The sequence below is a fragment of the Hylobates moloch genome, unplaced genomic scaffold, assembly GCF_009828535.3.
Source record: "Hylobates moloch isolate HMO894 unplaced genomic scaffold, HMol_V3 SCAFFOLD_10, whole genome shotgun sequence".
Taxonomy (NCBI): Eukaryota; Metazoa; Chordata; class Mammalia; order Primates; family Hylobatidae; genus Hylobates; species Hylobates moloch.
The window spans coordinates 57,448,791-57,465,588 of record NW_026652285.1 but is presented as its reverse complement, the minus strand read 5'-3'; the positions used below and the strand labels follow the sequence as shown (position 1 = coordinate 57,465,588).

The 16,798-nt window shown below is 42.7% G+C and overlaps 1 protein-coding gene across 1 annotated transcript in view; it reads left to right on the top strand.

Moving 5' to 3' along the window:
• The window catches only part of SLC28A3 (solute carrier family 28 member 3), a 112,081-nt gene extending 101,753 nt beyond the window's left edge, over nucleotides 1–10,328 (top strand). The window contains exons 16-19 of the mRNA XM_032162654.2: nucleotides 4,946–5,027; nucleotides 5,748–5,846; nucleotides 6,428–6,548; nucleotides 7,450–10,328. Of these exons, the coding sequence (XP_032018545.1) occupies nucleotides 4,946–5,027; nucleotides 5,748–5,846; nucleotides 6,428–6,548; nucleotides 7,450–7,576 (429 nt within the window). The 3' untranslated portion in view covers nucleotides 7,577–10,328. The remainder of the gene's footprint in view (nucleotides 1–4,945; nucleotides 5,028–5,747; nucleotides 5,847–6,427; nucleotides 6,549–7,449) is intronic.
• Nucleotides 10,329–16,798: the final 6,470 nt, after the last annotated feature.

Here is a 16,798-nt window from a genome sequence, read left to right as displayed (position 1 = left end):
GCGGTCCATCAATTTTGTTGATCTTTTCAAAAAACCAGCTCCTGGATTCATTAATTTTTTGAAGGGTTTTTTGTGTCTCTATTTCCTTCAGTTCTGCTCTGATTTTAGTTATTTCTAGCCTTCTGCTAGCTTTTGAATGTGTTTGCTCTTGCTTTTCTAGTTCTTTTAATTGTGATGTTAGGGTGTCAATTTTGGATCTTTCCTGCTTTCTCTTGTGGGCAGTTAGTGCTATAAATTTCCCTCTACACACTGCTTTGAATGTGTCCCAGAGATTCTGGTATGTTGTGTCTTTGTTCTCGTTGGTTTCAAAGAACATCTTTATTTCTGCCTTCATTTCATTATGTACCCAATAGTCATTCAGGAGCAGGTTGTTCAGTTTCCATGTAGTTGAGCGGTTTTGAGTGAGTTTCTTAATCCTGAGTTCTAGTTTGATTGCACTGTGGTCTGAGAGACAGTTTGTTATAATTTCTGTTCTTTTACATTTGCTGAGGAGAGCTTTACTTCCAACTATGTGGTCAATTTTGGAATAGGTGTGGTGTGGTGCTGAAAAAAATGTATATTCTGTTGACTTGGGGTGGAGAGTTCTGTAGATGTCTATTAGGTCCACTTTATGTAGAGCTGAGTTCAATTCCTGGATATCCTTGTTAACTTTCTGTCTCGTTGATCTGTCTAATGCTGACAGTGGGGTGTTAAAATCTCCCATTATTATCGTGTGGGAGTTTAAGTCCCTTTGTAGGTCACTGAGGACTTGCTTTATGAATCTGGGTGCTCCTGTGTTGGGTGCATATATATTTAGGATAGTTAGCTCTTCTTGTTGAATTGATCCCTTTACCATTATGTAATGGCCTTCTTTGTCTCTTTTGATCTTTGTTGGTTTAAAGTCTATTTTATCAGAGACTAGGATTGCAACCCCTGCCTTTTTTTGTTTTCCATTTGCTTGATAGATCTTCCTCCATCCCTTTATTTTGAGTCTATGTGTGTCTCTGCACGTGAGATGGGTTTCCTGAATACAGCACACTGATGGGTCCTGACTCCTTATCCAGTTTGCCAGTCTGTGTCTTTTGATTGGAGCATTTAGCCCATTTACATTTAACGTTAATATTGTTATGTGTGAATCTGATCCTGTCATTATGATGTTAGTTGGTTATTTTGCTCGTTAGTTGCTATTGTTTCTTCCTAGCCTTGCTGGTCTTTACAATTTGGCATGTTTTTGCAGTCGCTGGTACCGGTTGTTCCTTTCCATGTTTAGTGCTTCCTTCAGGAGCTCTTTTAGGGCAGGCCTGGTGGTGACAAAATCACTCAGCGTTTGCTTGTCTGTAAAGTATTTTATTTCTCCTTCACTTATGAAGCTTAGTTTGGCGGGATAGCAAATTCTGGGTTGAAAATTCTTTTCTTTAAGAATGTTGAATATCGGCCCCCACTCTCTTCTGGCTTGTAGAGTTTCTGCCGAGAGATCAGCTGTTAGTCTGATGGGCTTCCCTTTGTGGGTAACCCGACCTTTCTCTCTGGCTGCCCTTAACATTTTTTCCTTCATTTCAACTTTGGTGAATCTGACAATTATGTGTCTTGGAGTTGCCCTTCTCGAGGAGTATCTTTGTGGCGTTCTCTGTATTTCCTGAATCTGAATGCTGGCCTGCCCTGCTAGATTGGGGAAGTTCTCCTGGATAATATCTTGCAGAGTGTTTTCCAACTTGGTTCCATTCTCCCCATCATTTTCAGGTACACCAATCAGACGTAGGTTTGGTCTTTTCACATAGTCCCAAATTTCTTGGAGGCTTTGTTCATTTCTTTTTATTCTTTTTTCTCTAAACTTCCCTTCTCTCTTCATTTCATTCATTTCATCTTCCATCAGTGATACCCTTTCTTCCAGTTGATCGCATCTGCTACTGAGGCTTCTGCAATCTTCGCATAGTTCTCGAAACTTGGCTTTCAGCTCCATCAGCTCCTTTAAGCCCTTCTCTCCATTGGTTATTCTAGTTATCCATTCTTCTAATATTTTTTCAAAGTTTTTAACTTCTTTGCTATTGTTTTGAATTTCCTCTCGTAGCTCAGAGTAGTTTGATCGTCTGAAGCCTTCTTCTCTCAACTCATCAAAGTCATCCTCCATCCAGCTTTGTTCCGTTGCTGGTGAGGAACTGCGTTCCTTTGGAGGAGGAGAGGTGCTCTGTTTTTTAGAGTTTCCAGTTTTTCTGCTCTGTTTTTTCCCCATCTTTGTGGTTTTATCTACTTTTTGTCTTTGATGATGGTGATGTACAGATGAGTTTTTGGTGTGGATGTCCTTTCTGTTTGTTAGTTTTCCTTCTACCAGACAGGACCCTCAGCTGCAGGTCTGTTGGAGTTTACTAGAGGTCCACTCCAGACCCTGTTTGGCTGGGTGTCAGCAGCGGTGGCTGCAGAACAGCGGATTTTCGTGAGACCACAAATTCAGCTGTCTGATAGTTCGTCTGAAAGTTTTGTCTCAGAGGAGTACCCGGTTGAATGAGGTGTCAGTCTGTCCCTACTGGGGGGGTGCCTCCCAGTTAGGCTGCTCAGGGGTGAGGGACCCACTTTAGGAGGCAGTCTGTCTGTTCTCAGATCTCCAGCTGCGTGCTGGGAGAACCACTACTCTCTTCAAAGCTGTCAGTCAGACAGGGGCATTTAAGTCTGTGGAGGTTCTTTGCTGAGTTTTTGTTTGTCTGTGCCCTGCCCCCAGAGGTGGAGCCTACAGAGGCAGGCAGGCCTCCTTGAGCTATGGTGGGCTCCACCCAGTTCGAGCTTCCTGGCTGCTTTGTTTACCTAAGCAAGCCTGGGCAATGGCGGGCGCCCCTCCCCCAGCCTCGCTGCCGCCTTGCAGCTTGATCTCAGACTGCTGTGCTAGCAATCAGCGAGACTCCGTGGGCATAGGACCCTCTGAGCCAGGTGCGGGACACAATCTCCTAGTGTGCCGTTTTCCAGGCCCGTTGGGAAAGCGCAGTATTGGGGTGGGACTGACCCGATATTCCAGGTGCCGTCTGTTTCCCCTTTCTTTGACTAGGAAAGGGAACTCCCTGACCCCTTGCGCTTCCCGAGTGAGGCAATGCCTCGCCCTGCTTCGGCTCGCGCACAGTGCGCTTCACCGACTGTCCTGCACCCACTGTTAGGCACTCCCTAGTGAGATGAAACCGGTACCTCAAGCAGAAATGCAGAAATCACCCGTCTTCTGTGTCGCTGGGGCTGGGAGCTGGAGACCGGAGCTGTTCCTATTCGGCCATCTTCCTTTCACGAATTCATCTTCCATCCTCTCTGACTGCCCCATGAAAGGGATGTTCCTTCTCCTACTTCCAACTGGGCATCCTAACATTCCCAAGGAGTGGTCAGAGTTGTGGTGCACACACCATGGCCAGACTATAACGAAGCTCCTGTGATAGCTGAGAATTTCCTTTTTACTAACATAATTATTTTTAAATTATATCCTTTTCACTGAATTATAATTTATATACCAAATTAAAGCTCAGTTTTGATGTCACCTGTGTAACCACAACTATAATCAACATATAGAATATCTCCATCACACCTTTAAAAAAAAAAAAAAAGTTTTCCTCATGGCCATTTGTAGTCAACAACCCCACTCCCATCCCCATCCAAAGACCTAGTCCCAGGCAACCAATATCCATTCTTTCACTGTAAATTATTTTTGCATATTCTAGAATTTCTTTTATTTTTATTTTTGAAATGGAGTCTCACTCTGTCGCCCAGGCTGTAGTGCAATGGTGCGATCTCAGCTCACTGCAACCTCTGCCTCCCGGGTTCAAGTGATTCTCCTGCCTCAGCCTCCCGAGTAGCTGGGATTATAGGCACACACCATCATGGCTGGCTAATTTTTTTTTTTTTGTATTTTTTAGTAGAGGCAGGGTTTCACCATGTTGGCCAGGATGGTCTTGAACTCCTGACCTCAAGTGATCTACCCTCCTCAGCCTCCCAAAGTGTTGGGATTACAGGCGTGAGCCACCGCACCCAGCCCTAGAATTTCATATACATGTGCTCACTTGCATTCATGTCGTTGCATGTATTTCCTTTTTATTGCAAAGCAGCATTTCATTTTATGGGTATCCACAATTGTTTATCCATTTGCCTACTGAATGACATTCAAGTTGTTTCCACCATGAGGCTATTTAATAAAGCTGCCATAAATATTTATGTATAATCTATTTGTGGCATGTGTTTTTGTTTCTCCTAGAAAAATTGCTGGGTCACTCAGGCAGAGCATGTAAACTTAAGAAGAAACTTCCATACTGTTTCACAAATAGACTGTGTCATTTTACATTCCCACCAGCAATGTATAAAAGTTCTAGTCACTTCACATCCTTGTCAACACTTCGTATTGTCAGTTTTTTTAATTTTAGTGAAGGTATAGTAGTATCTCATTGTGGCTTTATTTTGCATTTCCCTGGTGATCAATAATGTTGAACATCTTTTCATGTACTTTTTGGTTATTTGCATAGCTTTTGTGAAGTATCTAAATCTCTATCCATTTTTCCTTGGCTGTTGGTCATCTTATTGAGTTATAACAGTTCTTTATATAGTCTGAATAAGTCCTTTTTCAAGTAAATGTAATGTGAATATTTTCTGGGACCAATTTTGTATCTCCAGCAACTAGTCCTGTCCCTGGCACACTGTAGCAGATGGCCAGGTCATATGGAATGTCAGAAGGTATTATTGACCAGGAAGCAGCATTTGTAGAAGCCAAGGCTACCAACTGTAAGTCCTTTGTAGAGAGTCACTGAGTCCACACAGCCCCCTTCCATTTTCCCACAAAATTCAAGTGGAGATGGTAAAAGGGGTCTAGGAAGTAATGGGTATTTGATACCATAGACTGTGCATTTATTTGTCAATATTGAATTTATGGTCAAAATGAAGCCCAGTTGGATGTCAGATTTATTAAGCCAGATCAGATTGTGTATACATACATGTTTATGCTTGCTTACAGATTCGTTCTGAGATAATCGCCACTTATGCTCTCTGTGGTTTTGCCAATATCGGGTCCCTAGGAATCGTGATCGGCGGACTCAGTAAGTGAAAATAACATTCTTCAACAACACAGATGTGCCATAGACATACTTGGATCTCCATTTTGCTCTGTAATGTTATGTCAGAAAAAACAAAGGCCTTTGCAACAGTCATGAGTCCTCTGGGGTCTATTTTTTTTATCTCTAGTCTGCAATATAGTTTTCCCTTGCACACCCAAACTGACCTCAGAAAAAATTTTCTCAAACATACAGGTGCTTCTCCCAGCCCAGGGGTGACCTGTAGGCTTCACCTTGCATGCCAATGCCAATAGGTTTATGATGGGCACCTGGAGAAGGATTCTGAGAGCCATTGGAAGTCCAGTGGGAGAATGCTGTGATTTCTCAGTGGTGTCTGCCACGGGCATAGAAGTAGATGGTGACAGTTGAGTTGCACATCATCTCCTTAGTCTATGCCTCTGCCACTCTTTTGCCTTGCCATGACCTCAATAAACAGCCCTTTGGATGAAACTTAGGAGGTGTTTCTTCTGTGGAGAGTGAGCCTTTTGGCAAACAAGCCTCTTCCCTTCTTCCCACAGCAGAGAATTTCTCTGTATGTGGAGTTTATTACTAAGTTCTTGAATCTTGAATTTCCCAGCTAAGTTAAAGCAAAAAAAAAAAAAAAGTCAGCTGACCTGAGCCCAGCCCCAGAACAATTTTCAGAGGCTAAGAGTTTTACTCAATACTTCAGCATTGATCTCACATCCCTCCTTCCATGTTTCCCAGCATCCATGGCTCCTTCCAGAAAGCGTGATATCGCCTCGGGAGCAGTGAGAGCTCTGATTGCGGGGACAGTGGCCTGCTTCATGACAGCCTGCATCGCAGGTACTGCACCCTGTCCTTTGTGTCCCGGTGCCCACAGGATGAATGGCAGCTTTCAGGACAGGCAGTGCCTCCAGCTTGCATGTGCAGCACACACTGCCACAGAAATAAGTCCACAGAAGAGAGTCAGAGCTGCTCTTAAGCACATTGTAAAGTTAAATGTGTGCAGTGTGGTGGAGAAGCTAAGAACAGAATGAGGGTTCAGTGACTTCCTTAATTAATGAAATAAATGGGGCCAGGTGCAGTGGCTCATGCCTGTAATCCCAGCACATTGGGAGGCCAAGGCGGGCGGGTCACCTGATGTCAGGAGTTTGAGACCAGCCTGACCAACATGGCGAAACTGCATCTCCACGAAAAATACAAAAATTAGCTGGGCACGCACCTGTAATCCCAGCTACTTGGGAGGCTGATGCACTTGATCGCTTAAACCCGGGAGGCGGAGGTTGCAGTGAGCCGAGATCATGCCACTGCACTCTAGCCTGGGCAAAAGAGCAAGACTCTGTCTCAAATAAATGAATATATAAATACATAAATAAAACTAAAAAATAAATAATAAAATAAATGGGACTCTGTTCCGCTTCTAGGCATACTCTCCAGCACTCCTGTGGACATCAACTGCCACCACATTTTAGAGAATGCCTTCAACTCCAGTTTCCCTGGAAACACAACCAAGGTGATATCTTGTTGCCAAAGTCTGTTGAGCAGGTATTGTATTCTTGATTATAATTTCTTTATACTCCATTAATAATCAAATCAGACCTAAATAGCCCATCCACTTATTTTTTTTTTTTTTTTTGAGACGGAGTCTCGCTCTGTCACCCAGGCTGGAGTGCAATGGCGCAATCTCCACTCACCCATCCACTTAATTTTATAACTTTATGACTATTTAAAAGTAAGAACTTATGCAGTGATTCTAACCACCTTTCACTCTGACTTTTCTCAGATAAGACTAGCAACTATAACACTAGCTAGTGCTACTCAAGCATTTAATATGCACCCAGCTGTGTGTTAGGTACTTTGTATGAATTAGCTCACTTAAACCTTGCAACCACTGTATAAGTTGGGCACTTTTTTTTTTCGTTCCGTAAAATTAAGGCTTAGGGAAGCTATGTCTACTCCAGCAAAACTAGCACAAGCACAAGTGAGATACAAAATTCAGGTTGATCTGCCTGCTAAGCCTATGCCCTTAACTGCTACCCTCTGCTGGCTCCCCTTCAAGGGGATCCAGGCTGTCCAGACAACACAATGATCGTCTGTGGTGAATGAGAAACTACCAGTGACCCATGCCCGCCACCCCCACCCTGCACAGTTTCTATTTGCAAAATCAATGTTCCCACCCAAGGTGCCATCCTTAATGTGCAAGTGTTTTATAAGGATTGATTCTATCCTATCTTTGCTTGTTATGGAGGAAATAGGGAAAGTTCTTGAGGACACCCAGAATATAGGAGCCAAAGCAAATTCCCCAGTGTCTCTGTCCTTTAATCCACCCTAACCAGAACGTGAGCGAGAAAATCAGCTTCCTGCCCTGAACTATTTTTAATGTCATTGTCTGCTCACCTACTGTTTCTGCCATCTCATGTAACTGTTTCTTTCCACTTTCCACCAGCACTGTTGCCAAGGGTCCTGGTGAAGTCATCCCAGGAGGAAACCACGGTCTGTATTCTTTGAAGGGCTGCTGCATGTTGTTGAATCCATCAACTTTTAACTGCAGTGGGATCCCTAATACATTTTGAGGTCAGCCACTTCTCCAGTGGAACTCTAAGTACAGATGCTAAATTTTCTACTTTGGAGAGAAAAAAAAAAAAAAAGCTATTGTCCACAGATTGATACTTCCATCATGGAATCAGCTTTAATTGCAAGGAATGAAGGAAAACAAGAGTGGACCTTCAGAGCTACAACATCTTCCTCCTCCCCTTCCCTCCCCACCAGCCCCTTCCCCATTGAGAACCGCTATGATGTCCCAAAGTGAGGTGTTGTTGTTTCCAGTCTCAATGGGATTTTCTGACTTTAATGTTTGCAAGGCATTTCACCAGAATACAGCTATAAATGGCAGCTCCCAACAACTGGGCTCTGACTCACCCACACCCACTTAGTGTCCACTAAGTAGTCCAGGGTGACTCAGTTTAAGCACATCTCAGGTGAGGTACACTCTGCATATACCTTGGCTTACCTGAAATAGCCTGAACTTGAATCTCACATAAGGGAAAACTAGTCATCAATCACCAACTCATTGACTACCCTCAGGAAGTCCTGCAGAAATCAAGAGTCCTTGAGGAGAACACGTGGACCATACCAAAACCAGGGTTTAAATCCATTCTGCTTAAGAGTTCTATCAGTCAGTCAGTTTAAGCATAAATTACACTGCAGAAACAAAGAACCCAAAAACCTCAGTGGCTTACAGATTTATTTTTCACTCACATGTTTGTAACGATCCATGTTGGTTGTAATCCATATTGCTTCAGGACCCAGTCTAAAGGAGCAGCCTCTAAGTGGGGCATGTTGGTCTTAAGAGGAAAAAGAAAGGTGGGAACCACATGATGGCTCTTTCATCTTCCTCTTGGAAATGATACCCTTTACTTCCATGACATTCCATTAGCCAAAACAAGTCCTGTGACAGGCACGATGTCAGTCACCACAGTTAAATTATCCTGTCATAGGGAGGGATAGTGAATATTTTGCAGAAGTAATATGATACACCATAAGGGTATATGATATCCATGTCTCCCTTCAAGGAGCCATCCTGTTGTAGGCCATAAGGGTAGGCCATGTGCACATTTGGTAATGTATTCCTGGTGACAAAGCAGCTACTCTTCAATCAAAAGCCGTGTAAGAAGGAGGTGAGGAAAAAAAGGCCTGGTTGAGCTCTGAAAACCTTGCGTTGATAATTTCATTGACCAGGATGGCATCAGTATCCAACTTGAAGAATGGGTGTCAGTGTCTAAGAAAAAAATTCCAGAGACAATGGTGGTGTGCTCTTTAATGAAATGCCCATTGCCACTGCTCTTAATAGCATGAAGGCCACATGCTGTGAGAAAACACAAATATTAATTACCAAGTCAAGAAATAGACACTGAATGTGAAAAAGGTTTTGAAATACCTTAAGTAATTTATTTTGTTTCTATTTTTCCTTCTGTTTGTGTAAAAGAGTAATTTAAAAGAAAACTCTATGTGTAAATAGTTGGAGTTTTTTGTGTGTTTTGTTTTTTGTGGTGGTGAAGGAGGAGGCCAAATGTCCAGAGGACTGTTTATCCCTGAAGTATGATATACTAAAATATTTCTCATTATTTGTATCAATTTTCCTTGGAGCTCAATGTGCCCTTGCAGTCTTCAGGCTTTATTTTAGGAAAATATATTTGCATGTTTTCCCCCCATTCTCAATGTTTGGTGTCCTGGTTCATCATGCCCCACAGAATGTTATGTATATGTATTATACCATTCCTCTGTGGACATGCATTTACTTTGTTTACAGGTTTTGGTTTGGGAGTTCTCTTTTTCCTACTTTGGATAGTGCATGTACATTTACTTTGCATGCTGGTGCTTTTTTTTCTATAGCAATGGTGTCTGATAGACATATGCAAGTCACATGTAATTTAAGATCTAGTAGCCACACTAAAAAACAGGTAAAATTAATTTTAATATATTTAACTCAATATATTGGAGATATTATTTCAGTAAGATATTTTTCATTCTTATCAAACTAAGTCTGTCTGGTTTGCATATCTCAGTTGAGACACTAAAGTTTTACTGATAATACTTAATCCATGTTTAGATTTCATAAAATCTAAATTTGCAAAGTAAATTTACATACCCATGTTGGTCTAAATGTGCTTAAAAGTTTTCCAATAACTGAAATGAGTATCAGTTTTAAATTTAAAAATTTATTACTTGGTTACTCCATATTTCAGGTATTAGTGGCTACCATATTGGTCAGAGCAGTTTCGTAGGATGCTTTCCTAGGTTTGAAGTGTGTGTATATTTCTGGTGTTATAAGATGTCAGAGTGGTTTTTGGAGAAATATGTTGTCTTAATTTTTACCTGCTTTGATATGACCTTTCTGTGTATATGTGTGACATTCCTTTATAAATGCAACATGTTTGCATAGGTCCTATGCTGATTCCTTATTAATGCTGTGCATCCTTGAACTGAGAAAAGGGGTATTATTCCTGAGCTATATTATAAGAGGCCAAGGACCAGGAAAATGACCTGGTTAAGCCTCTTGAGCTTGTTATCTCCAGAAACCTCACCAATACCCTGTGAAGGTTGTAAGTGGCCCTTCTCCCAGTGAAACAACCTAATGGAAGTTTTGGTGCGTGGTGATGTTTTTATTCCTCTTTAGCAGACATAGAAGCTGGAGGCTGCTTGTTTTCCCCAGTTTCTCCTTCACCCACCTACATATAGTGGGCAAAGATGGCACGCCTATGTTTTTCAGCTGTTTGAGCCCGCTCACTGCTGACAGATTGTTGTTCTTGGTCTGTGCTCCCCGACCTTGCTTCAAGCCAAGGCTGTGACATCTCCTTGGGAGAACTCCGTACTCTGTCCAGTCCACCCATGAAATCCAAAGCCCCTAGCCACCTCTGTGTCTTCCCACTGGTAGTTTTCCCTAATCTGAAAGCCCCTTTTTTTTTATACAGTATTATGGTTCCAGATATGAGTGTTTCCTCATTTCAATGAAGATGGGTGTTTACTGCTGCTTATTCTCCATGTTGTTTTCTATTGGTTTGCAAAAAAAGGGGAGAGGGGCAGAAATGATATTTCTCTTCGCAATCCAGAAACTGGCTATAAACAAATTCTCTGACCCTGGAGAGGCCTTAGGGTCTCAGCCAAATATAGATTTGAGTCATGGGATATGGAGCATTGTCTGATTTTTTTTCCCCCATTGGTAAAGTCAACATATCCCAGCAGTTAGGTCTAAGTGATAGTCTCTGTAACTATGCAGATTACTAACAGGCATTCATTTTGCAAATGCTCCCACTTGATTGCTTTCATATTTCTGTAGTTTAATTAGGCTGGTAGGGCACTGTGAAGAGCTTAAGATGTGCACTTGTCCAATAAGACTGATTTCCAGTTACAGAACAATTCCAAAAATCAAGTATGCTTATAAAGAAGGTATTATAAGCCAACAAGGACACAGTGTGCCAGGAAGGATTAAGCTACCCTGACTGTACTGGAGTGGGGCAAGGGGAGGCAATCACTCACTCACATTTTAAACAGGCAGGAGCGCAGGACTCAATAACTGTCTCTGGTACAGGTACACCATGTGATGCTAATGAACCATATGGTCCTAAGAAAGGCTGCTCTTTACAGCCTGTTACTTAATTTTGTTTTAAGCTCAAGCAGGAAGAAAAGCATTGATTTTTCTTTTTCTGGCTCTAAAAACTACACAACCTTGTGATAACAATGATATTTTCCTTTATATCACAAAGGCAATGTGACTGCTCCTTGGTTATAGAATGAGTACTTTCAACCTGGTTATTAGTGGGCTACTTTGCATTTTCATTCCAGGAAACTTTGGAGATTAAACAGTGAACCTACATCAAGTCAGCCCTTCTTAACCATTATGCATTTTGCAAAATGGAAGGACAGTGGCTGGTATTAGGGATACAGCCTATAGCCACAAAACAGAGAAAAGTACTCAGGTGACATCCTTGAAATTTAGTCCTCTGGCCACTGGCAACCAACCACTTTGCCATGAGAAACCAGGATTAGGAAAAAACTGAAGTCTTACAAGCCATATGAACACGAAGAATTAGAGCCTACCTCTTCCAAGTACTGGCCATGCTTCCAATAATATTCATAAAATAAGAGAATAGGAAAACCTTAGGTCATTCAGAAATGCTTCATCTCTCCTTCCACCTTCTGGTCATGCAGAACTGGCAAACCCACAGATCACTATGGCCAAGAGCAAAGTTGGGGCAGTATTCCCTGGTCTAAACGAAATCCTTTCAACTGCAGGGTACCTATCTCATTCCATGATTATTTGTCCATATGTCTAACCTCTAGAATACTAGTTCTTATATATCTTCAGTACCTAGTACCTGGCATTCAGTAGGCATTCAGTAAATATTTGTTTAACCAATGAATGAGTGAATGAATGAGGACCGCAAAATAGCTAACCTTCACACAAGCAAGAACAGTTGACTGGCTAACTTACAGAATCTCATTAAAAATGCATACTTGTCTTAAACGTTGCAAATTGAGAAATTGAAAATCTTCCTCTCATCTTAATCTAATTTCCTATAGTCGGTCGCAGTTAATATTTTGATGTCCCTGTGAATTTTTCTCTATATATGATAAACAATACAGTAAGTTATAATATCAGAGTGGATGAGTCTTCTTTCTAGCCCAATGCCTGAATCACTTTCACATTTCGCCCTTCCTCTTAGCAAAATCGGGTAAATAATTTTGCTTGTCTTACAATATCAACTGTGTTGTACAATGATTAGCAAACAAAGTTCAGGAGATTGGCCTTCTTGATCATGTGCAATCCAAGCCTACAGTTTAGTAGTGTTGACTATGTCGACGCTAAATGGAATTATTAGATGTATCCCAAAAGCCAACATAAATAAATGCATAAATAAGTGTAGCTGGATTCTCACTATATGAGCAATTGTTCTGCTCTCATATTTGGAAAAGCTCTTCTAGGAAACAGAGAACAAGCTGGTTGCTACTTCTAGCAGGTATGGAAATGTGATCCAGCAGCCAAGAGCCCAGCTCTGGAGCTGGACTGCCAGGGCTCAGATCTTGGCCCCACCAGTCACTAGATCCATTACCTTGGAAATTTGTGTAACCACTCTGTCTCAGTTTCCCCATCTATCAAATGCAAATAAACATACTTCTCCCTCATCTTTTTGTGAGGATTAAGTACGTTTGCATGTAAAGCACTTAAAAGAATACCCCACAGAGAAAGGCTATAAAATATTCTTTTTCTTCATTGAGACGTAATTTATGTATGTAAATGCACAGATTCTATGTAAACAGTCTGATGCATCTTGACAAATGTGTATACTCACATGACAATCACCCCAGTCAAATGTAGCTCATTGACTTTCTTAGAAAGTTCCCTAGTATCCCTATCTCACCCCTATCCCTCCGGGCAAGCCTGATTACTTTTCTTTCCCCTATAGATTAGAGAGAATTTCATATAGATGGAATTATACAATGCATGCTCTTTTGTTCCTTGTTTTCCTCACCCAACATAATGTATATGTTTTATCCAGTAGGTCGTTCTGTCTTTATTGCTGAGTAGTAGTTCACTATATACCACAATTGTTATATCCATTCTACTCTTGATGGGCATTTAGGTTGCTTTTAGTTTTTACAGAATATTTGTTTTTGAATATTTTCCACACATTCTTTAGGTGTTTCAGAAAATGTTACGCTCTGGAAATATGAATTGGGATGTGCAGGTGTGACTTACCCACACGGTAGTTTGTTTCCTATGGCCCTTTCTTTCCCTCCTCATCTTCAGAGCCTCTTTACTTATCTGTTGTTCTTCACAGGGATTTAGAAAATTGTTGGCTTCAGGCCACAAAATGGGAGACCGGTGATGAGTGAGTCGCAAAACGGAATAACAGGGCAACCAGAGCACCATGAGGTCACTGGTGGTTGAATAGGATTTGATTAGCCAGGCCCTGTGCCACATAACAGCCCGTTGCTGCATTTTGAGAAAAATCACTCGGCTTTTCTTAGTCTCCAATAAAAGTAAGAGTTACATTCGCATTTGACTTCATATGTTTATAGTACAGGAACATGAATGAAAACATAAGAAACAAGAAATGTGAAAAACACTTGGAAGTTTGAAAGTAGTGCAAGAAAGCCTGACGTACGTGAGCGTTGAGCTCTGCTCGCTCTGAAACCGATTTTGCCTCAAGCAGCTTGCAAGTTACAGAAGCGTCTGTTGGCTGAAAATTCGGCTGAAAATTTTGTTATTCAGTGGCTACAATAAATGTAATCCCATTTATGGGAAAGGCTGGCCGGTTCTTGAAAGCACTTGTGCAAAACAAAGACCCTAATTCTTATTAGAATTCACCCATCAAAACTCAATGCCGCAGCCCGTTCTGACAAGGACATCTCGAGTTGAGGATTATTTGCTGGCTTTAACAAGTCCATTTATCAGTGTCCGGCCCGGGAAAATAGTTTATCCAGAAAGCGAGGGTCTCCGCCGCTACTTAAACCAAATGGAACCAAACAGAAGGAAACAATTTGTTCTCGGGGACTCAGTAGAGTCCTCCGTCGCAGTCTGATTTGACTACTCTGTTTCCATAGCAACAGACCAGGCGTCCTCGAACCAGCGAGACGTGCGGAACATGATGTGCTCGCAGGAGGCTGCAGCTGGACGCTGAGGAACGCTGTTTTGTTTTGGTTCTCAAAAGCTACTGAAGTATTCAGAAAGAATCCAATCAAAATTGCATTTAAAATGGGTGATGGGGGGTTGTTCTTTTCTGGCCTTTCAGATGACATGAGGATGAAATTAATTTCTGAAATGCGTTCTCCTTCCTCTTACCAGTAATACCAGGAATATGCTTGAGGGGAATTTTAATCAGGTTAAAGGTTTTTACCTGTGCCTCTGCTGAGGTGTATAGCACAGACAGCGACCAGAAATGAATAGCAAGGAAACGCACAGATCCTGATAGTCTCCCCAGCAACTGGCTGGGGATCTGTATGGGCCTGAGAGGACAAAGGCAGAGATTTGGAATCTGCAGGTGGCTCCAGAATATCCTGTGTTGTCTCGCTAACTAGATTAGGAGAGGCACTCAGGAAGGCATTTTATCTCTTCCTCTTTTTATAATAGCTTTTGCAAAATGCTTCATTGCAAACGTAATCATATTTGTTGTAGAAAAATTCATAATCTTAAGAAAATAAGAACTTTACCCATGTCCCATTACAAAAATATATCAAGTGCTAATAATCCATGATGTATCTCCATTCAATGTCTGTGTGTATGTGTGTATGTGTAACACTTTTTAAATAAGATCACACTATTGTGATTTATTTTGAGGAAGCTTTTCCCCTCTCCCCTTTAATATGTCAAGAACATTTTCCCACATTAAATATTCTTTTACATCATCATTTTAAAATCACCGAAGGGCATTCCATTATATGAGGAGCCATAATTTAACTTATCCCCTATGGTTGGCCATCATGGATATTTCCTATATTTTATGACTATTAACAAATGAGCAATAAATGTTGTAGTCAAATATTTGCACAAATTCATGACTAGCGATGATTTTTTTTCTTGCAAGTCATATAAAAAGGGCAGAGACACATAGAGATTTGTCTGCCAAAAGCATGTTTCCTATCTTATGCCAGGCCTCTGGACAAAACCAAATGATCAATCATGGAATAGATAACATATTTCCAATACAAAGTCAGACTACTTCCAGTAATCAAAAGCTCAGATTCTGCTAGCAAGGAAGAAAGTCATTGACGTTGTACACAACAAAGACATCCAGTTATATCTGTCCACTTAAATAAAAAGAAGGTAGTTGAAACAAGTCAGCAAGCCTGGGCTTATGTGTGATTTCATACACTAACCACTGACATCCACTTTGTATTAATAACAACCTTTGGCAAATGACATACCAGGTTATCCTCATCGGATTAAAGATGAATTTTCTAGTTGCAGTGTTGGAACTATAAACAGTTTATGTCTTCAGTGGCCTTTTACACTGACAACACAGATGCTTTGGGTATGAATAAGACAAAAACAAGTTGCCCGACCATCCTTGCCCTAAGTCCAGGAAGAAAAGAGGAGTCCTAGCCCTCAGCGAATCAAAAATTATGGTACCAGTGAGAGGTGACAGCGTGCTGGCAGTCCTCACAGCCCTGGCTCGCTCTCGGCGCCTCCTCTGCCTGGGCTCCCACTTTGGCGGAACTTGAGGAGCCCTTCAGCCCACCGCTGCACTGTGGGAGCCCCTTTCTGGGCTGGCCAAGGCCAGAGCCTGCTCCCTCAGCTTGCAGGGAGGTGTGGAGGGAGAGGCGCGAGCGGGAACCGGGGCTGCGCGGCGGTGCTTGCAGGCCAGGTGGAGTTCCGGGTGGGCGTGGGCTTGGCAGGTCCTGCACTCAGCAGCCGGCCGGCCCTGCCGGCCCTGGGCAATGAGCGGCTTAGCACCTGGGCCAGCGGCTGTGGAGGGTGTACTGGGTCCCCCAGCAGTGCCAGCCCACCGGTGCTGTGCTCAATTTCTCGCCGGGCCTTAGCTGCCTTCCAGTGGGGCAGGGATCGGGACCTGCAGCCCGCCATGCCTGAGCCTCCCACCCCCTCTGTGGGCTCCTGTGCGGCCTGAGCCTCCTCCACCAGTGCCACCCCCTGCTCCACGGCGCCCAGTCCCATCGACCACCCAAGGGCTGAGGAGTGTGAGCGCACGGCACGAGACTGGCAGGCAGCTCCATCTGCAGCCCCGGTGCAGGATCCACTGGGTGAAGCCAGCTGGGATCCTGAGTCTGGTGGGGATGTGGAGAACCTTTATGTCTAGCTCAGGGATTGTAAATACGCCAATTGGTGCTCTGTATCTAGCTCAAGGTTTGTAAACACACCAATCAGCACCCTGTGTCTAGCTCAGGGTTTGTGGATGCACCAATGGACACTCTGTATCTAGCTACTCTGGTGGGGCCTTGGAGAACCTTTGTGTGACATTCTGTGTCTAGTTAATCTGGTGGGGACGTGGAGAACCTTTGTGTCTAGCTCAGGGATTGTAAACGCACCAATCAGCGTCCTGTCAAAACAGACCACTTGGCTCTACCAATCAGCAGGATGCAGGTGGGGCCAGATAAGGGAATAAAAGCAGGCTGCCCCAGCCAGCAATGGCAACCCGCTGGGGTCCCCTTCCACACTGTGGAAGCTTTGTTCTTTTGCTCTTTGCAATAAATGTTGCTACTGCTCACTCTTTGAGTCCACACTGCCTTTATGAGCTGTAACACTCACCACGAAAAGGTCTGCAGCTTCACTCCTGAAG